The sequence below is a fragment of the Sphaerulina musiva genome (assembly GCF_000320565.1).
Source record: "Sphaerulina musiva SO2202 unplaced genomic scaffold SEPMUscaffold_12, whole genome shotgun sequence".
Classification (NCBI taxonomy): Eukaryota; Fungi; Ascomycota; class Dothideomycetes; order Mycosphaerellales; family Mycosphaerellaceae; genus Sphaerulina; species Sphaerulina musiva.
The window spans coordinates 1,246,356-1,271,071 of NW_016017394.1; the positions used below are offsets into that span (position 1 = coordinate 1,246,356).

Genomic DNA, 24,716 nt, shown 5'->3' on the forward strand with positions numbered 1-24,716 from the left:
ATTTCCAGTTCATCACACTGCCCTTTCTCTACCTAGAATTTTTACAAGATGGTCTCCGTAAAGTTCTTCTTTTTTACCACAGCCATACCGGCTGTACTGGCATGGACAGTACGCTTTGGAGACTGCCATGTGTGGAACTACACTGACATTGACTAGAATTGTGCACCTCCAGTGCCAGGGGACCCGTATGGCTTTTGTATTGGACGAGGAGAGGACCAGGGCAAGTCCTGGTCGTGTACTAAGGTCAGTGGGTCATGTTCAGGCTTGAGACGATCGCTGATTATCGAGATACAGGACCATGCGTGCAAGAGTGCTTACAATGGATGCTGGGCTTTGAATGAGTCGGGGCCGGACGGGATTGCAAATTGCTCGTAAGCAAGTGTATGTGTTCTGAAGCTATAGAACAGTAGGAGGTTGAGCATGAAATACTGGAAAATGTCAATTTGAATATACCTACCTAGGTAGCTCAGAGCGTGCTTGTGGTTATTTGCCTGAATAATATAACTTGGCGAGGATAGTGACAGCAGCTCTACATGTATACTGGTCCAAAGAGTGTGTTAGAGGGAGCATACCGTACCTTACATATAAAGTACCTTATATGTATGCAGACATCCGTTAGTGTTCGCTGCGTAGGTAGTATCCTGTTGGAACCACACACTATACTAGCCCAATTGAGATAGAGATAAAGCCGTACCAACCGAAAAGTAGGTTCAATTAATATATAGGTCTAACCTATTAAGAAGAGAAAAGTAAGGGGGGTAGGTATCCCTAACTCTACCTACAAACGCTAAGGAATAAATAGCCCCTAATATCTTATATAACTTATATTATATAATGCTAGGGTACCTATATCCTTCTGTCCAAATATACCTCCCTTAGCTTAATTATATAAGAAAAGCTGAAAAGCTAGACATAGTAACTGTCTATACTAATCTAATAATCGACTATTATAACAGCTAGGCCTAGAGGCATATAGCCCTAGAGGGCGGTTAGGTATTTGAGCCTAAGGAACGTTAGCCTAAGGCAGGACGGGCTATAGAAGCAGTATAATCCAAGTTATCGGGCGATTAGCTATCGGGCGACTGCCCGCGCGGCGTAGCGCCTATATATACTTAGCGTAGGGGTATATTATACGACGCCGCTCTCTCCTTTCCGAAGGATAAGAATTAGTTTATTCCTTTTCCTACGTAGTAGGAAGGACGCTCTATATATTACTATATATACCCTACTCTTATATTTCTAATTCTTCTATCCTTCTAAAGAGTAGTAATCTATAGAGGTCCTATAGCCCTACGATAGCAACGCGACCGCGCTGTAGCTATAGTATAGGCAGGCCGCGTTATCGGCGAAGTAGACAAGGATACCTAATCTTCCGAGGAGATAGTATCGGGCTCTACAAATGCCTAGGTAGACGGGAACCTAGGAGAGACTCCTTTCGAGGAGGCTCCTACCTAGCCGGAGGCCTACGTAGCCGACCTATATACTAGACGTATATAGCTCGAGGAGGCAAATTAGCGTCTCTATATAGAGTTAGAAGTTTAGGCCCTCGAGAGGGAAAACTAACGTCTATAGGAGCAAATTTAGGGCCGAGTACTAACCCTAGCCGTTATAGTTACTATAGACGACGACGATACCGAGCCCGATCTTCTTAACGGACTCGAGGAAGACCTTAGGTCGACGGACCTACGTAACGTACGTAGATAGGCTACGAACCCGTCGCGTACCTACTCCCTATATAGAGGCTCTAAGATTCGAGAACCTAAGCCGTTTAAAGGAGACACCGATAAGGAATATCGTAACTTTATTAGGCACCTCGAGGTCGTCTTCCTTAGCGCCTTCTAAGAATATCGAACCGACTAAGACAAGGTCCTATACAGTATTATATAGCTCGTAGGCGAAGCGTAGAAGACGTAGTACGACGAGTATTCCGATATAATCCCCGAGGACTATACTAAGGAGGAATTTAAGGGATAGTTCCGTAATACTATCGGCGATTAGTCGAACCGTTAGATCGGCGTAATAATCGAGTATAAAAGGGTATGTTAAGGCCCGGACTAGAGCGTCCGTTATTTCGTAGTATAGCTTAGTTATTTAGAAGCCTAGTTTGACTATACGCAAGCGTAGCTAATACGCTACTTCCTCGCAAAGTTAAAGCCGTCGCTACGTAGGGATATCGTTAAGGGACATACTATCCCTAATACGCGAGTAGAGCTCGTAAACCTAGTAAGGCGCCTAGAATAAGCAGACAACGCTCTAGTAGTCTATACTAAGGACGAGCCCTATCGGCGCGATTATAGCGCGTAGGGCAAACGCAAGCGTACCGAGAGCGACGTACCGCGAAACTACGATCGATAGGATCGTAGTAAGAGCAGGGCCCTACGCGACGGGCGTACCTTATCGACTACAACGCCGTCGACGGTACGTAGGTACGAGAACCTAGAATATTACTCCTATAAGAAGAAGGGACATATCGCAACCGACTCCGTATACCCTAACTATATAAGCTACGATAAGGCGAATACAGTTCGTAGGGTTACCGTATCTAAAGAGCAAGCGTCGAAAAAAGAGAAGGTATTAGAGAAGAGTCGTAATCTCTAGATACTAATCTTAACGGCGATATACCTTTACCTATCTAGGTATACTATACTCGTATCCTCGAAGGATAAGTCGAGACGTATAAGGGGTATACCCCTACTACTATACTACTCGACGATACCGCTAATATTAACGTAGTATCGCGTAGCTTCGTACTAAAGTATAACCTCGCGGTCCGTAGGAACGTACTCCTACCGCCGGCGAGCTCGTTTATAGGCTAGTTAGGCTACTACTATAGAGTATACTATATCCGTATAACCCTCGTAGACTCTATAGGTAACGAGCGTACGATAGGCGGCTTGTTTTACGCCTACGATACGCCGGAACCTAATCTTATCCTAGGGCGGCCGTAGCGTCGTACCTAGTAAGTAGTAGTAGACAGTACTACCGACGAATAGCACTACGGTAGCGAGCACTTATACGTTAAGGTCCGAGAGGTACCTAATTTCTTTAAGGACCTAAAGAACTCGTCCTACGTATACGTAGTAATAGTACGTAGAACAGATATAGGGTTAGAGCTTGCGGAGTTACCGATAGAATATTAGGACTACTACGACGTCTTGTTTCCTATAGACGAATAGTATAGCAAACTAGTAGATAGTATAGAGTATACGATCGACCTACGGCTAGGCACCGTTCTACCGTTTCGACCGTTGTACTACTAGTCCGGCGCTAAACTTAAGTACCTATACAAATATATTACTAACGTACTAGAACACGACTAGATTAAGACTAGTATAAGTAAAGTAGGCGCGCCGGTACTGTTCGTACTAAAGAAGGATAGTTTACTACGACTATACGTAGACTATCGCGGCCTAAACGAAATTACGATAAAAAACCGGTATCCCCTACCTCTTATAGGCGAAACGCTAGACAGGCTTATAGGAGCCGAATAGTTTACGTACCTAGACTTAGCCGATGCCTACTACCGTATTAAGATTAAGGAAAGCGACCGCTAGAAGACTACGTTCCGTACGCGCTAGCGGCGCTACGGTTACTTCTAGTATAAGGTTATACCTTTCGGTCTAACTAACGCCCCGGCGACGTTCTAGGCGTATATTAACCGAGCTCTAGTAGGACTAGTTAATATTACCTATATAGTATACCTCGACGATATCCTTATCTATAGCAAGATACGCGAGCAGTATATAAAGGATATACGCGAAGTACTTAAGAGGCTCCGCAAATTCGTACTCTACGTATAGTACGCAAAGTGCAAATTCTTTATAAAGGAGGTCGATTACCTCGGGTTCGTCGTAACCCCCGGCGGCGTAAAGATAGACCCTCGTAGGGTAGACGCAATCGGAGCGTAGCTAATACTAACTACCTTAACAGAGGTGCAGTCCTTTCTAGGATTTGCGAATTTTTATCGTAGATTTATCTTTAAGTACTCGAGGATTATAGTACCCTTAACGGTACTATCAAAGGGAGCCGTAAAAGGCAGGAAGCTAGGACCGATCTAGTAGGGCGTAGCCGAGGAGTATACGTTTTAAGAGATTAAGCGGCGTTTCTAGTAAGTACCCCTATTAAGGCATTTTGACCCGGCGTTACGGCTATATATCGAAAGCAACGCCTCGGCGTTTGCTATCGCAGGTATTCTAAGCTAACTCTTTAGCTCTAAATAGTACCCTATCGCTTTCTACTCCTATAAGATAATCCCTATAGAATGTAATTACGAGATATACGACTCGGAATTATTAGCGGTAGTCGAATTATTCAAAGCTTAGCGGCTATACTACGAAGGCGCCTAGTATACAGTCGAGGTACTCGTCGACTACGCTAATTTAAGAGGCTTTATAGGCGTAAAGAAACTTACAGGTCGATAGGCCCGTTAGGCGACATTCCTAGCGGCTTTCGATTTTACTATTACCTACTAGGTAGGTAAGCGAAACCTAGCCGACGGTCCGTCGTAACGTAGCGATTACGTATGTAAGTCGTATAAGGTAACTAACCTCCTCCCTACCCTACAAACTAAGCTATAGCTATAGAATAGACGTATATTAGAAGTAGACAGCCCGAAGGTATTACGTATCTGTATTACTAGCGATCGTTTATACTATAGCGTTAAGAGAGGTACTAACGCTAACCTATAGTAGTACTATACGTCGCCTATCCGTATTGCCTAAGTTATATCTAAGGACGAACAGCTATACGCAAACGTCTCCGACTTAATTCTAATATATACCTATATACTCGTCTAGGTAGAGCCTAACGTACGCATAGTATACGAGTAGGCGATAAGCAACTAGGGCGTATTCGAGGAATACGTCGCCTAAGAAGGTAACCTATAGGTCGGCAACGCGCTGTATATACCTAAGGACTACGTACTTAGGGCGTAGCTAATACGTATATACTACGACGATCCGTTAGTAGGGCACTTTAGGAAGGATAAGATAACGGCCTTAATCCGGAGAAAGTACTTATAGCTAGGGATAGCTACCGAGGTAGCAGAATACGTCGCTACCTATAACGCCTATTAAAAGTCGAAAGCGCGACGCTACTGTCTATATAGCGAACTAGCTACGCTACTAATACTAGAAAGGCCGTTCTAAGAATTGACCTAGGACTTTATTACGGACTTGCCGCTAAGTAAGCGCGGCGACCGCGTCTACGATACAATCCTCGTAATTGTCGATAGGTATACTAAAATAGTAACCTTCGTACTAACTACAAAGAAATGTACTAGCGTAGACCTAGTAGATATTCTAGTAAACGAAATCGTACAACGGTTCGGTATACCTACGGGTATCGTAAGCGATAGAGGCTCGGTATTTACGAGCTAGTTCTAGTTAGACTTCTACTATAAGGCGTAGGTAAAACGTAGGCTTAGTATAGCGTTCTACGCGCAAACCGACGGTTAAACCGAACGGATAAACTAGGTAATCGAGACGTACCTACGTATCTACTACTTAGAGTAGTAGGACAATTAGGCTAATATGCTAATACAAGCTAAATTCGTATATAATAATAGCGATTACGCCGTACTGAAAATGTTACTATTTAAGGTACTATATAGTTTTAACCCGGAGCTAGCGACAAGTACGCGTAACGCTTAGGGCGAGCTCGCGGAGAGGGAGGTACCGGCCGTAGTAGACGCTACGGAGAGACTAAAACGGAACTACGAAACCCTAAGTAAGCGCTAGCAATGCGCTAGTAAAGCGTAGGCAAAGTACTTTAACGCGAAGTATACTATAATAGGGTTTAAGGTAGGGGATATAGTACTACTGTCTACTAAGAACCTAAGATTAAAGGTATCTACGAAAAAGTTTATAGATAAGTTCGTAGGGCTATTTAAGGTAATCGATATCGTAGGGAAGTAGGCGTACCGCCTAGCCCTACTAGTAGGATCTTAGATCTATAACGTCTTCTACGTCTTATATCTCGAGCCCTATAAGGGCCGCGTAGGTAACGCGTAGGAAGGAACCCTCCTACTCGCCAATAAAGAAGGACTCTACGAAGTAGAGAAGATCTTAGATACGCGCCTAAGGAAGGGCATCCGATAGTACTTAGTACGCTAGCGTAGCTAGCCCGAGGAATTTGATTAATAGGAACCTAAAGAGTATATTAGTAAGTACGCCGCCCTTAACGAGTTCGAAGCGTAGCGGAAACGTAGTAGTATAGTACGAGCGAGACGTAGGTAGAGAGATTAAGAATCAATTTGCTTTTGACCGGCTAAGCTAGGAATACTATATATAAAAAAACAAAAATACCAAAACCTACGCGTAGCGTACTAGAAACGTAGGCTAACCGAACGCGACGAGAGGGCTAGGTACCTACGGTACTACCGGTACTAGTAGTACTAGAAGAGGGAGCAGTAGGAGTAGGGCTAATAGGAGGAACGGTAGGACCGGTACTATTACCGGCACCGTTACCGGCACTATTACCGGCGTCGTCGTCGTCGTCGTCGTCGTCGTCGCTATCGCTAGGCAGGCTTATCTCCTCCTCGCCGTCCGATAGGTATAGCTCCTAGCTACCGTAATCGGGATACGTAGTCGCTACCGCGCTATCTAAGGCAGTACCGGTAGCGCCGGCTAAGCGAGCTATCTACGACAGACGTTAGCGACGCCTACGAGTAGGATACGAAGCGATAGAACTTACCTTGTACTATAGCTCAAAAATGCTCTAAAGGGCAGAGGTAGCTTTCGCTATCTCTAGATAGTCGGCTGCGGCTAGGGCGCTCGACGCCGGCGCGCTAGCTATACTACTACTACTACCCTTCTTCGGCGTCTCGTAGACGCCGACGGCCTTACCCTTATTAGAGGCAAGTACCTTCTTGCTCTCTAGAATCTTACCCCCTAGCCGCTATAAGCGCCGTATTATCTATACCGAGCGTATACTAGCTATATAAGAACGAAGCGCCGTATATAGGACGCGTAGGTAGCGCGCCTACCGAAGCAGGTCTAGGTCTACTACGCGTTCGTACGCGTAGCGCCCTTTCGCGTACCTCTAGTACTTCTTCTTATAGCCGGGAGCTATTACGCCGTTATAGGCGCGCTCGGCGACGCCGTTCGCGTCTACTACTATTAGATTAGGTTAGCGAAGAAACGTAGGTAAGGCGTACGCAACGCGTAGGTCTCGACGTACCCTTAAACATATACTCTATATAGTAGAGGCAAATATTATACGCTCTAGCCGCGGCGCGACCGCGACGTAGATCGCGCTCTAGAACGGGCTTCTTAGGCGCCTTTACGGCTATCGCGCGCTTCGGAGGTATATCTCGTATATATAGGTTACGAGGATAGTACGAAGAGCTTAGAGTTTTTTCCTAAAAAAAATAGTTTAGAGAAGAACTAAGGAACGAAGAAAAAGACGTAGCGTAGAGGACGAAATATACTTACTCGTTACTACTACCTATTACTAGGCGGGCTTTCTTCTATCGTATTCTACGTTCTATTAACTTCCTTACATTCTACTATATAGAATGCCCTAGGGTAACTACTAGGATTCCTAGTATAACGACTAGCCTCTATATAGAATGCGAGCATCTCCGTATACGCTCTATATACGCTCCGTATACGATACGTAGAATATATCGCTAGAGACAGCTCTATTAGGGAGAGGAGATAATTGTAATAGCTAGGCCTAGAGGTATATAGCCCTAGGGGGCGGTTAGGTATTTAAGCCTAAGGAACGTTAGCCTAAGGTAGGACGGGCTGTAGAAGCAGTACGATCCGAGTCGTCGGGCGATCGGCTATCGGGCGACCGCCCGCGCGGCGTAGCGCCTGCGTATACTTAGCGTAGGGGTATATTATACGACGCCGCTCTCTCCTTTCCGAAGGACAAGAATTAGTTTGTTCCTTTTCCTACGCGGTAGGAAGGACGCTCTATACATTACTATACATACCCTACTCTTATAACTATACCTACTTACCTAAGCCCTAGGCTCGTCCGGAATAACTAGAATAACCCCTTTAGGAGGTTCTTTATAAAGCTATTAGCTCGCTGTTTTGCTGTTCTAATCTATTTAACGGTTAACCTTCCTACTATAGTTTCCTGCCTTACCTAGTATTAATAGATATTAATATGCCTCAAAGCCGTATTAAGTAAACTATACTTGTAATTAGCGATATCTACAGCTCGTTAGTTGTTACAGAAAACCTTGGTTCTACCTATAGTTCTATCCTTAATAGGTTCCTTAGATAGCTTATTTCTAGGTAGAGGTAGAAATACCTTGTCAAATTCCGAGAAAAGTCGAGTCTACTAGTACCTATTACCTGCAATTAATAAGAGTACTAATAACTCTACCTCTGCAGTTAATTTAGTAACTGTCTTCTGCTTAGTTGCTTGCTAATTAATAGTACTACTATACATTATTATTAAGAATCCCTATAAACTCTTCCTATCTAGGTTGTTACTAAATAAGGCATCTATATACAGTTCTATCTTAGGCTTCTCCCTATAGAAGTAGAGCTTTATCTCTCTAGTACTATATAGGTAAGTAAGCAGGTAATTAGTAGCGTCTATATAAGCCTAGCTTAGGTTTTTCAAGAATTGAAAAAGAGTAGTATATACTTTTGCTATATTAGGGCGTACCAAAATAGTAGTATAACTAATAGAACCAATCTTTATCTAATACCCTTTAATAAAGTCAGGCCTAGTAGTATTAGTAGTAGGCTCTAGGTTTCTAGTAGGAAGTAGTGTCTCTAGAAATCGAGTCCTCTTATAAACCCTAAATTTAATGCTAATTTTTGTTAGGTAGGCAGTCTAGCTTAGAGTTAGGATATTAGGTAATTCCTCTACCTCTGTACCTAGGAAGAAGGTAGGGTCCTTCTAAGTAACCTCAAAGTTAGAAAGTAGGTACTAGTTAAACAGGATAGCTTGATCCTCCCTATCCCTCTTATAAATCAACCTAATATTATCTATATAGAATATTATAAGTAGGCGGAGATCTATATTTACTATTAAGTAGTTAATTCTAGGAACTAACTCAAATCTATAGTCTTCTATTCTTATAATAAATAGGTTATACTACAAGCGAGGTAATTTAGCTAATCTATAGAGAGCTTTCTTAAGGATAAAGTAGGCATCTAGACTAAATCTATATTCCTCTATTCCTTCTAGGATAGAACAGTACACTGTATATAGGATAGTAGTATTTAGGAAGGCATTTACTATATCCTATTGCCTAGTTTTCAGATTCCTTATAAAGGCTAGGGTAGTAATAGCCCTAAATACCTTATAACTAAGTATAGTAGTATAGGTTTTATAGGTTAATAGCAATTGAAGATCCCTACGGATATAGAGCCTAGCTTTGTACCTAAGAATCTTACTAGTTAAGGGGTCTGTTTTATAAGCAAATACCTAGACTAATAGTACCTTATAGCCTTTATAACTAAAGAATACCCTGAATATCCTCTTGCCTATAAGCTTTCTAGCTTTATTAAATGCTGCTTGCTTAAACTATTAATAATAGATATACCTTTCTATCTCTTTCTAATTGGTAGGGGGTAATAGTAAGCTTATTACTTAATAAGGATCCTTAAGAGTAGGTAGATTATAAGCCTTAAGGGAAGTAGCAGCTATACAACTTAACTTATCTAGGTAATCTTCTAACCGTCTAGTTCTATAGTCGATCTATCGTCTATAGTTGTCTATACTGTACTAATAAGTACTCTCTTCTACCTCCCTATCTAAGGTAGGGTACTAATAAGAGGCCGAAAAAGCAGAGGGTAATAATAAAGCGGATATACCCGGTAAGGCCCCCGGGGCCTAACCAACTTAGTTAGCAGCTATATTGTCCTTATCTCTAGCGGGCGTTTCCGGCGGCGTTAGGTATAATGACTATTTACTACCTCCCTAAGGTTAGATAGCAAAAGTTAGAATATTGGTAGCTAGAAAGAGGTTATCTATACCCTTACTTATTAATTTCTTAGGCATTAAGATTAAATTAATTACAGTCTAGTAAATAGCCGTAGGAACTAACTCTCTAAGTGTCTACCTATTGATATCTAGCGGATTGTATTTCTTATTATCCTTAAATACTACATTTCGTATCCTAATTACCTTGTTTAGGGGTAAAGGAATCTAGATCTAAAAAATATTAGTAGAGGTATACCTAATTAGGTACCTAATATAAGCTCTCTCTTCTATCTTGTATCTCTTAGCAATGTCTTTGCGGAGAGCGAAGGCCTTGTACCTAATAGGGTAGAGATAGCTAAGGAAGGGTTTCTTAGTAGTAACTTTCTTAAATAGAGTTATCTAGTTAAGTTTGGTAGTAGGGGTCCTATTAAGTAGGTAAACAGCTAAATCTATAAGCTATAGCTAAAGGTTCTTAGGCAAATAGCTATTAATTCTAAGAGTCCTAGATTTAGTAACAATCTCTCTTCTAGTAACCTTACTTACTCTATTCTAGGCAGGGGTATTAGCAGTAGTAGGCAAAGTAGTAATACCTAACCTAGAGATAGCTTTTCTAGTATCCTTCCTAATAGTAGCCTCTATATTAGAGCGAACTAGAATAGTTTTAGTATTAAAGGTCACTTCTATCCTTTTGAAGTGTCCTAGAAACTTAGCAACTACTTATAGTTTGGTCGCTACAGGCTTACTAATATAATAGCCCTCTTAGTTATAGAACTAGTAGCTATAAAACTTAAAGACTAATTTATTTAGTCTAGGAAGAGAAGGGGTTATATTAATAAGATCCTATAAACAGATAGCTATCTTAGTATTCTCTGCCTTAGGCAGCACTTCTCTATACTTGTCTTTCCTCCTTGAAATTACTGCTTTAGCCTTGGCTAGTATATAGGTATTATAATTAATACTGTTTAGAGTCTCCTTTTCTAACTTAATTACCTAGTATCCCTTAGATACAGGTTCTAAGTACTTAATAGCCCTTATAGATAGATAGCCTAGTAACTAATACTACTAATTAGCCGTTACTGTTAAAGGTAGGAGTAGTTAGTAACTAGATTGTATAGTAGCAGCAGATCTAGTATCTATTCTAGCAGGTAACGTTAAGGCAGGTAAGGTTGACTTCCCCGTATTCTTAGAGTATAGGGTATATACTAACTTTACCTCCTTAATTCTAGTAGTTCTAGCAATACTCTCTATTGTAGGTAACCTTTCAATAATCTAGTAACCGTATCTGTCGTTACTATGTTTAGGGGTAAAGTATACCTAGAGCCTAGGTTCCTTATAAGGTTGGCTAGTAATCAATCTATTAGGCTAGTTGTAAGAGTAGGGTATATATAGTAATGTATAGAGCGTCCTTCCTACCGCGTAGGAAAAGGAACAAACTAATTCTTATCCTTCGGAAAGGAGAGAGCGGCGTCGTATAATATACCCCTACGCTAAGTATACGTAGGCGCTACGCCGCGCGGGCGGTCGCCCGATAGCCGATCGCCCGACGACTCGGATCATACTACTTCTACAGCCCGTCCTACCTTAGGCTAACGTTCCTTAGGCTTAAATACCTAACCGCCCCCTAGGGCTATATACCTCTAGGCCTAGCTATTACAATTATCTCCTCTCCCTAATAGAGCTGTCCCTAGCGATATATTCTATATATCGTATACGGAGTATATATAGAGCGTATACGGAGATACTCGTATTCTATATAGAGGCTAGTCGTTATACTAGGAATCCTAGTAGTTACCCTAGGGCATTCTATATAGTAGAATGTAAGGAAGTTAATAGAACGTAGAATACGATAGAAGAAAGCCCGCCTAGCAATAGGTAGTAGCAACGAGTAAGTATATTTCGTCCTCTACGCTACGTCTTTTCTTCGTTCCTTAGTTCTTCTCTAAACTATTTTTTTAGGAAAAACTCCAAGCTCTTCGTACTATCCTCGTAACCTATATATACGAGATATGCCTCCGAAGCGCGCGATAGCCGCAAAGGCGCCCGAGAAGCCCGTCCTAGAGCGCGATCCGCGTCGCGGTCGCGCCGCGGCTAGAGCGTACAATATTTACCTCCGCTATATAGAGGCTATAGAGCATATGTTTAAGGGTACGTCGAGACCTACGCGTTACGTACGCCTTACCTACGTTTCTTCGCTAACCTAATCTAATAGTAGTAGACGCGAACGGCGTCGCCGAGCGCGCCTACAACGGCGTAATAGCTCCCGGCCGTAAGAAGAAGTGCTAGAGGTACGCGAAAGGGCGCTACGCGTACGAGCGCGTAGTAGACCTAGACCTACTTCGGCAGGCGCGCTACCTACGCGTCCTACGCGCGGCGCTTCGTTCTTATATAGCCGGTATACGCTCGGTATAGGTAATACGGCGCTTGTAGCGGCTAGGGGGTAAGATTCTAGAGAGCAAGAAGGTACTTGCCTCTAATAAGGGCAAGGCCGTCGGCGTCTACGAGACGCCGAAGAAGGGTAGTAGTAGTAGTATAGCTAGCGCGCCGGCGTCGAGCGCCCTAGCCGTAGCCGACTACCTAGAGATAGCGAAAGCTACCTCTGCTCTTTAGGGTATCTTTAAGCTATAGTACGAGGTAAGTTCTATCGCTTCGTACCCTACTCGTAGGCGTCGCTAACGTCTGTCGTAGATAGCTCGCTTAGCCGGCGCTACCGGTACTACCTTAGATAGCGCGGTAGCGACCGCGTATCCCGATTACGGTAGCTAGGAGCCGTACCTATCGGACGGCGAGGAGGAGATAAGCCTACCTAGCGATAGTAACGACGACGACGACGACGACGACGCCGGTAACGGTGCCGGTCCTACCGTTCCTCCTATTAGCCCTACTCCTACTGCTCCCTCTTCTAGTACTACTAGTGCCGGTAGTACCGCGGGTACCTAGCCCTCTCGTCGCGTTCGGTTAGCCTGCGTTTCTAGTACGCTACGTATAGGTTTTGGTATTTTTGTTTTTGTATATAGTATTCCCGGCTTAGCCGGTTAAAAGCAAATTAATTCTTAATCTCTCTACCTACGTCTCGCTCGTACTATACTACTACGTTTCCGCTACGCTTCGAACTCGTCGAGGGCGGCGTACTTACTAATATACTCTTTAGGTTCCTATTAATCAAATTCCTCGGGCTAGCTACGCTAGCGTACTAAGTACTATCGGATACCCTTCCTTAGGCGCGTATCTAAGATCTTTTCTACCTTATAGAGTCCTTCTTTATCGGCGAGTAGGAGGGTTCCCTCCTACGCGTTACCTACGTAGCCCTTATAGGGCTCGAGATATAAGACGTAGAAGACGTTATAGATCTACGATCCTGCTAGTAGGGCTAGGCGGTACGCCTGCTTCCCTACGATGTCGATTACCTTAAATAGCCCTACGAACTTATCTGTAAACTTTTTCGTAGGCACCTTTAATCTTAGGTTCTTAGTAGACAGTAGTACTATATCCCCTACCTTAAACCCTATTATAGTATACTTCGCGTTAAAGTACTTCGCCTACGCTTTACTAGCGCGTTGCTAGCGCTTACTTAGAGTTTCGTAGTTCCGTTTCAGTCTCTCTATAGCGTCTACTACAGCCGGTACCTCCCTCTCCGTAAGCTCGCCCCGAGCGTTATATATACTTGTCGCTAGCTCCGGGTTGAAACTATATAGTGCCTTAAATAGTAATATCTTTAGGACGGCGTAATCGCTGTTATTATACGCGAATTCCGCTTATATAAGCATACTAGCCTAATCGTCCTACTGCTCTAAGTAGTAGATACGTAGATATGTCTCGATTACCTAGTTTATCTATTCGGTTTGACCGTCGGTTTGCGCGTAGAACGCTATACTAAGCCTACGTTTTACCTACGCCTTATAGCAGAAGTCTAACTAGAACTAGCTCGTAAATACCGAGCCTCTATCGCTTACGATACCTGCGGGTATACCGAACTGTCGTACGATTTCGTTTACTAGAATGTCTACTAGGTCTACGCTAGTATATTTCTTCGTAGTTAGTACGAAGGTTACTATTTTAGTATACCTGTCGACGATTACGAGGATCGTATCGTAGACGCGGTCGCCGCGCTTGCTTAGCGGTAGGTCCGTAATAAAGTCCTAGGTCAATTCTTAGAACGGCCTTTCTAGTATTAGTAGCGTAGCTAGTTCGCTGTATAGACGGTAGCGTCGCGCTTTCGACTTTTAACAGGCGTTATAGGTAGCGACGTATTCTGCTACCTCGGTAGCTATTCCCGGCTACGAGTACTTTCTCCGGATTAAAGCCGTTGTCTTATCCTTTCCGAAGTGCCCTACTAACGGGTCGTTATAGTATATACGTATTAGCTACGCCCTAAGTACGTAGTCCTTAGGCATATATAGCGCGTCGCCGACCTATAGGTTGCCTTCTTAGGCGACGTATTCCTCGAATACGCCCTAGTTGCTTATCGCCTGCTCGTATACTATACGTATATTAGGCTCTACCTAGACGAGTACGCGGGTATATATTAGAATCAAGTCGGAGACGTTTGCGTACGGCTATTCGTCCTTAGATACAACTTAGGCAACGCGGATAGGCGACGTATAGTACTACTATAGGTTAGCGTTAGTACCTCTCTTAACGCTATAGTATAAACGATCGCTAGTAATACGGATACGTAAATTGTAATACCTTCGGGCTGTCTACTTCTAATATACGTCCGTCCTATAGCTATAGCTTAGTTTATAGGGTAGGGAGGAGATTAGTTACCTTACGCGACTTACGTACGTAATCGCTACGTCGCGACGGACCGTCGGCTAGGTTTCGCTTGCCTGCCTAGTAGGTAATAGTAAAATCGAAAGCTACTAGGAATATCGCCTAACGGGCCTATCGACCCGTAAGTTTCTTTACGCCTATAAAGCCTCTTAAATTAGCGTAGTCGACGAGCACCTTAACCGTATACTAGGCGCCTTCGTAGTATAGCCGCCAAGCTTTGAATAATTCGACTACCGCTAATAATTCCGAGTCGTATATCTCGTAATTACATTCTACAGGGATTATCTTACGGGAGTAGAAAGCGATAGAGTACTATTTAGAGCCGAAGAGTTAGCTTAGGATACCTACGATAGCAAACGCCGAGGCGTCGCTTTCGATACGTAGCCGCAACGCCGAGGCGTCGCTTTCGATACGTAGCCGCAACGCCGGGTCAAAATGCCTTAATAGGGGTGCTTACTAGAAACGCCGCTTAATCTCTTGAAATGTATACTCTTCGGCTGCGCCCTACTAGATCGGTCCTAGCTTCCTGCCTTTTACGGCTCCCTTTGATAGTACCGTTAAGGGTACTATAATCCTCGAGTACTTAAAGATAAATCTACGATAAAAATTCGCAAATCCTAGAAAGGACTACACCTCTGTTAAGGTAGTTAGTATTAGCTACGCTCCGATTGCGTCTACCCTACGAGGGTCTATCTTTATACCGCCGGGGGTTACGACGAACCCGAGGTAATCGACCTCCTTTATAAAGAATTTGTACTTTGCGCGCTACGTATAGAGTACGAATTTGCGGAGCCTCTTAAGTACTTTGCGTATATCCTTTATATACTGCTCGCGTATCTTGCTATAGATAAGGATATCGTCGAGGTATACTATATAGGTAATATTAACTAGTCCTACTAGAGCTCGGTTAATATACGTCTAGAACGTCGCCGGGGCGTTAGTTAGACCGAAAGGTATAACCTTATACTAGAAGTAACCGTAGCGCGTACGGAACGTAGTCTTCTAGCAGTCGCTTTCCTTAATCTTAATACGGTAGTAGGCATCGGCCAAGTCTAGGCACGTAAACTATTCGGCTCCTATAAGCCTGTCTAGCGTTTCGCCTATAAGGGGTAGGGGGTGCCGGTTTTTTACCGTAATTTCGTTTAGGCCGCGATAGTCTACGTATAGTCGTAGTAAACTATCCTTCTTTAGTACGAATAGCACCGGCGCGCCTGCTTTACTTATACTAGTCTCAATCTAGTCGTGTTCTAGTACGTTAGTAATATATTTGTATAGGTACTTAAGTTTAGCGCCGGACTAGTAGTACAACGGTCGAAACGGTAGAACGGTGCCTAGCCGTAGGTCGATCGTATACTCTACGCCGTCTACTAGTTTGCTACGCTATTCGTCTATAGGAAACAAGACGTCGTAGTAGTCCCGATATTCTATCGGCAACTCCGTAAGCTCTAACCCTACGTCTGTCCTACGTACTATTACTATATATATATAGGACGAGTTCTTTAGGTCCTTAAAGAAATCCGGTACCTCTCGGACTTTAACGTACAAGTACTCGCTACCGTAGCGCTATTCGTCGGTAGTACTGTCTACTACTACTTACTAGGTACGGCGCTACGGCGGTACGGCCGCCCTAGGATAAGATTAGGTTCCGGCGTATTATAGGTATAAAACAAGCCGCCTATCGTACGCTCGTTACCCGCGGAGTCTACGAGGGTTATACAGATATAGTACGCTCCGTACTCCGTAGTAGTAGCCTAACTAGCCTATAAACGAGCTCGCCGGCGGTAGGAGTATATTCCTATAGACCGCGAGATTGTACTTTAGTACAAAGCTACGCGATACTACGTTAATATTAGCGGCATCGTCGAGTAGTATAGTAGTAGGGGTATACCCCTTATACGTCTCGACTTATCCTTCGAGGATACGAATATAGTATACCTAGATAGGCAAAGGTATGTCGCCGTTAAGATTAGTATCTAGAGATTACGACTCTCCTCTAATACCTTCTCTTTTTTCGACGCTTGCTCTTTAGGTACGGTAACCCTACGAACCGTATTCGCCTTATCGCGGCTTACGTAGTTAGGGTATACGGAGTCGGTCGCGATATGTCCCTTCTTCTTATAGGAGTAATACTCTAGGTTCTCGTACCCGCGTACTGTCGACGGCGTTGTAGTCGATAAGGTACGCCCGTCGCGTAGGACCCTGCTCTTGCTACGATCCTATCGATCGTAGTTTCGCGGTACGTCGCTCTCGGTACGCTTGCGTTTGCCCTACGCGCTATAGTCGCGCTAATAGGGCTCGTCCTTAGTACGGACTGCTAGGGCGTTGTCTACTTATTCTAGGCGCCTTACTAGGTTTACGAGCTCTACTCGCGTATTAGGGATAGTATATCCCTTAACGATATCCCTACGTAGCGACGGCTTTAACTTTACGAGGAAGTAGCGTATTAGCTACGCTTACGTATAGTCAAACTAGGCTTCTAGATAACTAAGCTACGCTACGAAATAACGGACGCTCTAGTCCGGGCCTTAACGTACCCTTTTATACTCGATTATTACGCCGATCTAACGGTTCGACTAATCGCCGACGGTATTATAGAGCTATCCCTTAAATTCCTCCTAAGTATAGTCCTCGGGGATTATATCGGAATACTCGTCGTACTATATCTCCTACGCTTCGCCTACGAGCTATATAATACTATATAGGACCTTGTCTTAGTCAGTTCGATATTCTCGGAGAGCGCTAAGGAATACGACCTCGAGGTACCTAATAAAGTTACGATATTCCTTATCGGTGTCTTCTTTAAACGGCTTAGGTTCTCGAATCTTAGGGCCTCTATATAGGGAGTAGATACGCGACGGGTTCGTAGCCTACCTACGTACGTTATATAGGTCCGTCGACCTAAGGTCTTCCTCGAGTCCGTCGAGAAGATCGGGCTCGGTATCGTCGTCGTCTATAGTAACTATAACGGCTAGGGTTAGTACTCGGCCCTAAATTTGCTCCTATAGACGTTAGTTTTCCCTCTCGAGGGCCTGAACTTCTAACTCTATATAGAGACGCTAATTTGCCTCCTCGAGCTGTATATATCTAGTATACGGGTCGACTACGTAGGCCTCCGGCTAGATAGGAGCCTCCTCGAAAGGAGTCTCCTCTAGGTTCCTATCTGTCTAGGTATTTGTAGAGCCCGATACCGTCTCCTCGGAAGGTTAGGCATCCTCGTCTACTTCGCCGATAACGCGGCCCGCCTACGCTATAGCTACGGCGCGGTCGCGTTGCTATCGTAGGGCTATCGGACCTCTATAGATTACTACTCTTTAGAAGGATAGAAGAATTAGAAATATAAGAGTAGGGTATATATAGTAATATATAGAGCGTCCTTCCTACTGCGTAGGAAAAGGAACAAACTAATTCTTATCCTTCGGAAAGGAGAGAGCGGCGTCGTATAATATACCCCTACGCTAAGTATACGTAGGCGCTACGCCGCGCGGGCGGTCGCCCGATAGCCGATCGCCCGACGACTCGGATTGTACTACTTCTACAGCCCGTCCTGCCTTAGACTAACGTACCTTAGGCTCAAATACCTAACCGCCCCCTAGGGCTATATGCCTCTAGGCCTAGCTGTTATACTAGTTTCTAGTATTATAGTAAATACCCTTTTTGTTAAGGATCTATAGTAAGACCAAACTTATAAAGAATCCCGGAATAAGCCTTGCCTTAAGAAGAGTAAGCTTCCTAGTAACTCTATTACCTATATCTAGGTTAATAGTAGTATCAACAATTGCCTTAGGTTTGTACCTCTTATCCCTAGAAATTACTGTATTAGAGGAGGTAGGTAACTCAGACTTGATAATCCTTGCCCTTATAGATTCGTTAATAATATAAACATTAGTACTACTATCTAGAATTACTATGTTATAGAGCCGGGTATAACTAATTAATCTAACAGATACCTTAGGGGTCGATCCTAGGGTAGAACTTAATTCTAGGGTAGTAGCAGCAGCAGTGTCCTTAACCTCTACGGCTATATCTAACTTGTTCTTAGTGTCTTTGTCCTTCGACCCTTAACCTTAAGTAGTATTATAAGCTTAAATCGCTTTGTTTACTCTCTCTTTTAGGTTCTTGTCCTCCTTAAACTTCTTCTTAATCTTCCTCTTAATATCCTCTCTTAGCTTCTATACCTTAGGCCTCGGATACTCGGCATTAAGGTAGTAGTATTCCTTCTATATATAGTTCCTACTACAGATATAGGGCTTGGTTAGTCTTAAGGAGGAGGATAATCGGTTTAAGGACGAAGACAAAGATTCGGTTACAGTAGCAGATAAGATACTAGCAATAGTAGTTCTATGCTTGCTCTTGAATTTAGTGTCTCTATTATACTAAAAGTAGGACTACTAGGCTCTTAATTCTAAATAGAGAGTAGTTACTTCCCTATCCTTATTCTGCTTATCTAGCAACCTACCTGTCCTAGTAGTAATATAATCTCTATAGAGTAGAGATATAGAAGTAAGCTATGCCTAGGTTGCTTTATTGTCTGTTTGCTTACTAATTGTATCTCTTCTACTATACTAATTGAACTAAAGGTACATATAGTTAGGAATAGACTTTCTATATAGTAGAAGAGTTAGGGTTTCTAACTCTTTCTTTAACAACTAAGTAGTAGCAAGGGTATTAGGCTTAGTGTATTCTAAGAGCTTCTTAAGCTTCTCTCTTAGAGTCTTGCAATTAATTATCCTATACTAGAGGTCTATAGAGATAGACTAGTTAATAATTGTTAAGAGTTTCTAGTACCCTTTCTACTTCTTAGACTATACTTCCTTTAGATACCTATAAGTGTATTAAGCAGTACTGAATTGGATAGAGGTAGTAGTCTTAGTAATTACAAAGGTAAATAGTAGAGAGTCCCTAAGTTAGACTAGGTTTGATAGATCTAGCTTATTAGTACTAGGGTCGATATCCTCCTATATTCTGTAATTTCCTACTTTAATCTTAATATAGGTAATCTAGACGTTCTAGTCCTACTAGGTACGCAGCTTAGCAATCGACGTCGTCGTTAAGGGTTTAGAAGAATCAGCTATAGTATCTTCGTTGAACTCGTTAATCTACTCTAGAATAGCTTAATTCCTAGGATACGAGCCGCTAGGTGTCTCTCCTTCTAATATAAGTTGATCTAATAGGCTCTAGCTTTCTTCTCTTCTGCTAGATAAGCGGGTTTGGGCCGGCATTTAAGTAATAGTATACGGTCCTCGGGTTGTTGTCTTAATATAGCGGATTTCGACTAATCTTAGTTGATTCTAGGAGATATCTAGTAACTAATTGATTCTTTTGATTGATCAAACAGAGCTAGCCGGGCTTATAACTGTTAGAACTATATACTATACTAGCCTAATTAAGATAGAGATAAAGCCGTACTAACCGAAAAGTAGGTTCAATTAATATATAGGTCTAACCTATTAAGAAGAGAAAAGTAAGGGGGGTAGGTATCCCTAACTCTACCTACAAACGCCAAGGAATAAATGGCCCCTAATATCTCACATAACTTATATCACATAATGCTAGGGCACCCATATCCTTCTGTCCAAACATATCCACTCATATCAGCCCACAAATTCGGAAACGGGTCCCGCCTCAACGGCCCCCACCGCTGCCCTCCCACCATTTCACATGCCAATAATGATACATTGATACCACTTCGCATACCCCATGTTGAAGAGTCGACTCGTGCCCAGCATCCCTCTCTTGTTCCCATCTACCACTCACGCATCTCCCCTTGTGCGTCGCTCACTCGCCACCATCATGGCGCCCACAGGTAGCCGACCTCCATTCACCACCACCATCACCACCACCACTACTACCACCTGCCACCATACACCTCACCCAGAACCCTGACTCGCGAACCAGACTCCAAACCTCGACCGATCGTAGTTTCTGGTCCCTCCGGCTCCGGCAAATCCACCCTCATCAAGCGTCTGCGCGCTGCCTATCCCGATCGCTTCGCGCTTTCCGTTTCCCACACCACACGCGACCCACGAGCCGGCGAGGAACATGGCAAGGACTACTGGTATGTGTCCAAGGACGAGTTCAAGAAGAAAGTCGACGAGAACGGCTTCATCGAGCATGCTCAGTTTGGCAGCAACTTCTATGGAACGAGTGTACAGGCTGTGAAGGATGTGGCCGAGCAGGGAAGAACCTGTATTTTGGATATTGAAATGGAGGTGAGTGTCTGCGTGCGTGGCTGCCACATGCTCTTTCCCAGCGCAAGTGGTGTGGTGTACAAGGAGATGCTCAGACTCACGGCACTATGAATACAGGGCGTGAAGCAAGTCAAGAAGACCGACTTGAACGCACGATACCTCTTCCTGCAGCCACCTTCAGTCGAGATCCTGGAGAAGCGACTGCGAGGTCGAGCGACCGACAAGGAAGAAGCAATCCAGCAGCGCTTGACTCAAGCTGCAGTCGAAATTGAGTATTCCAAGACTCCAGGCGTGCATGACCAGATCATTGTCAATGACGACCTTGAAAAGGCCTGGAAGGAGTTCGAGGCATTCTGCGTGCCGGAATCAGCCTCTTCATCATGAGCAGCGCTACGCTACAGCTAGTAGACTCCAGGCAGATGATACAGAATATTATCTCTCGACAACAGACGGAGCGATTAGATGACTACGAAAGGCTGTCTTCCTGCTTCCGATACTGAAGATCCATGATCCCGACGATGCGTTTACTCGCTCCTGCTCCCATATACATTTATGTCGAGTCACCAGACACACACAAACTCCTATACAATTTGGCTAATGACTCTTTCTCCTAGTCGAGTTTTCATTTTGCGCCGACGGCAAGGGGCAGAAGCCTAGAGTCATACTCCATTCAAGTCCTTCATTTACACGCCAGATGCTAATGAGAACAATCGCGAAATCAACGTATACTTTTTTTTTCATTCTGGCTAATCTCCACCGCTACGTCTCCATTCGGGTCCCCTGGAAAACGCATGAGCCCAAAGAAACGCGGCATGGTGGAGTCCCGAGCTGTCGACATAGTCTTTGGTACCTGTGGGGGTGCAATCCGGGGGAGATTCCCATTGACAAATTGATTCAACATTGACGACATTCTTCTAAACTTCCGGCTCCTGGTGCCCCTATATTGCCTCCGGCCTCTTTTGGGATAGTGCGGGCAAGCTTGACGGGAGACACTAACGAAACTTCCTGAGGCAGCTGGAAAGCATCAGGGATCCCCTCTGTTCATCTCGTTGTGAACTGTTCTGGCGGAACGAAGTTTTGCTGTGACCAGCCTGAACTACACTACTGGTGCTTATCGCCCTGCACGCGAACTCATGTGTATACATGGTACCAGGTGCCAGTGCGCAAGTCAATTGTATAGACTTTTGCGCGTGTTATCGCTACGTCCCAGGCCGTATCTACACCACCAGAGCTCATGCGGTTCATTTATCTTGACACCGCCGCCCATGTGCCGTTCACCTGTTGCAGCTTGTTGGAGCTTGGTGCAGAGTGCGTCTTCCAACAACAATGACACAAGCCTCGTTACGATCAGCCTTGTTGCTGGTTGGCTGGATATGGACACTCTCTGCGTCTGCTTCACAAACAGATGAGAGAGTGGCAGGCTCAGGCTTCATTGGCTATGGTACGTGTGGCACTCGCATTCTGGGATCTGAGTGACTACCAATTAACGATGGCAGGAATCACGATGTAAGTGCATGGCTTCGCCAGGCGATACGATGGAGTCGAATGTTGTCTGCATTCTGCGCACCTGCTAGGACGACGGGACTGTGAATTGACTGACTGGGCCATTCATAAGGTACAAACCACCTTGCGCGCAGGCATGTAGGGACTCAGTATCCCCATATTCGCTCAACTGCAACGATACAAATCCCAGCCATATGGAGAAGAGGCATCATCCTGCAAAAGAGACTCCCGAATGCTACGCCAACAACGATCGATTCCTCCAGTCTGTTGCGTACTGCATCTCCCAGCATTGTCAGGATGTGGAGATATGGAAAATTGAGCGGTGGTGGACGACAAAGATGCCAGGTACCAAGCCAGGACAGCCCGAGCCCAAGGAGTCTTATCAACAAACCCTGGCCCGAGTGATGACGCCACCCAATGTGACAATACCTACCGACCAGGTGCTGATGGATGAGAACACACTGGTTGACGAGGAGACGTGGCTGGCTCATTATAATAGTGATCTTATTTTTGAGAAGAATGAAGCCACACACGTTCGCTATGGGTACGATGCGACTGGTCGCTCTTCGGCTTTGATTCTGAGCTAACAACATCACCTAGTCTGGTTCTACTCACGACCGGCGCTGCGCTTCCAATTGCCCTCTCGCTGTTGCGGTTCGTTCCATTTCCCAGACCATTCGTCAGCCGCTTCAAGGCTCGGTTCATCGATCCGCCCGCGTTTGGCGGAAATCACAACACTCCCTGGCTCAAGACCTTCATCGTACCTACTCGTGGCCAGGCCTTATTCATTGCGTATCTCTGGATAATCAATGTCATTCTCTGCTCCGTTGGTTACGAGAGCAGACGACCAAACTCTGGATACGAGACGAGGGGGTTGGAGATTGCGACCTACATCTCTTATCGCACTGGAGTGCTTAGCTTTTCCAACTTCGTCCTTTTTGTACTCTACGCGGGACGTAACAATGTCTTGATCTGGGTCACCAGTTGGTCTCACGGGACCTTTGTGCTTCTACATCGATGGCTAGCTGTCATTTGCACCGTGGAAGCATGCGTACATTCCGCCCTCCTATTGCATATCTACTCTACTAATCCGATCACATTCGACTACGCGAAAGAAACCACGAGTTCATATTGGTACTGGGGCGTCGTCGCCACGATTGGTATGTGCGTAATACTCGCAACATCCATCTTGCCCATTCGACAGAAAATCTACGAAATCTTCGTAACATGGCATATCATCGCCGCTTTCATCGTTCTGATGGCCGCCTACTGGCATGTGGTCGAGGCCTTTGGTCACCAATGGGGCTACGAGACCTGGATCATCATTGCATTTGGTTGTTGGGGTTTCGATCGTCTGATGCGGATTGTTCGCATTGCGAAAAATGGTGTTCGGACAGCAACAATCACCGTCATTGATGAGGATTATATCCGCCTTGACATTCTTGGCGTGACAGCATCGGGATCCGCTTACTTGTACTTTCCGACCTTGACCTGGCGTGTCTGGAAGAACCACCCCTTCTCGGTTGCCATCTCGATCGCGCACACTGCCCATAATGCCTCGCGTCGCCTCTCGGAGATGAGCTTGCCGTCTGCTGTGGTACAGGCCTCGGAGAAGTTAAAAGCACCCGAAATCCAGTCTTCCAGCACAGATCGCGGCACCTCTCCCATCGACTCCGCGAGACTGAATCGTTCGCAGCAGCCACCTCTCCAGGTGGGACTCAGCTTCTTCATCCGCACCCACAAAGGCACCACCCCCATGCTCCGCACCCGGAAGACCTTGCCTGTCCTCATCGAGAGCTCTTACGGCCATAACGTCTTTGGCGACTACGGCGGCGGCAATCTCGCAGCCTACCCCAATCTCATCTGCATCGTCGGTGGAATCGGCATCACCGCCATCCTCCCCTTTCTGGCCGGTCATATCGGACGTACCAAGCTCTACTGGGGAGTGAGTAAAGCGCCACTCGTGGAGGCTTTGCACGACACGCTCGCGGAGCCGGCGTTTGCGGGCGTCGAAGTCGAAGTGACGACGGGTCAACGTATGAATTTGCAGGCGATTTTGCACAAGGAAATCCGAGCGGATGCGGGCGCGGGGACGATGATTGTGGTGAGTGGACCGAGTGGGATGGCGGATCGAGTGAGACTTTTGACGAGTAAATATGCGGCGGAAGAAAGGGGGGCGGTGATTGCGTTTGTGCAGGAGAGTTATAGTTTGTAGTGGGGGGAGTGGCAGTATTTTTCTTTTTAATTCGGGTGATGGGTAAGGTAGCTGGGAAGGTAGTCATCATTGTTATCATCATCATCATCATCATCATCATCACGGCCTGGAAGAGGGAGAAGGAGGAGGAGGAGGAGGAAGAGGAG

General features: G+C 44.8%; 3 protein-coding genes across 3 annotated transcripts; all 3 read left to right on the plus strand.

Moving 5' to 3' along the window:
• Positions 1-11,900: 11,900 nt before the first annotated feature.
• SEPMUDRAFT_121425 (uncharacterized protein) lies at positions 11,901-12,177 on the plus strand (the record flags this gene model as incomplete). The annotated part of the gene is made up of 2 exons (XM_016901687.1): positions 11,901-12,039; positions 12,104-12,177. 2 exons carry the CDS (start codon positions 11,901-11,903, stop codon positions 12,175-12,177), a joined length of 213 nt encoding a protein of 70 aa, XP_016756773.1.
• Positions 12,178-20,454: 8,277 nt separating this feature from the next.
• On the plus strand, positions 20,455-21,446 carry SEPMUDRAFT_167035 (guanylate kinase; the record flags this gene model as incomplete). The annotated part of the gene is made up of 3 exons (XM_016908272.1): positions 20,455-20,470; positions 20,560-20,873; positions 20,970-21,446. 3 exons carry the CDS (start codon positions 20,455-20,457, stop codon positions 21,234-21,236), a joined length of 597 nt encoding a protein of 198 aa, XP_016756774.1. The 3' UTR covers positions 21,237-21,446.
• Positions 21,447-22,341: 895 nt separating this feature from the next.
• SEPMUDRAFT_167036 (Ferric_reduct-domain-containing protein) lies at positions 22,342-24,570 on the plus strand (the record flags this gene model as incomplete). Its single annotated transcript, XM_016908273.1, has 3 exons — positions 22,342-22,358; positions 22,468-22,899; positions 22,956-24,570. The coding sequence occupies 3 exons, from the start codon at positions 22,342-22,344 to the stop codon at positions 24,568-24,570; spliced, it is 2,064 nt and encodes a 687-aa protein (XP_016756775.1).
• Positions 24,571-24,716: the final 146 nt, after the last annotated feature.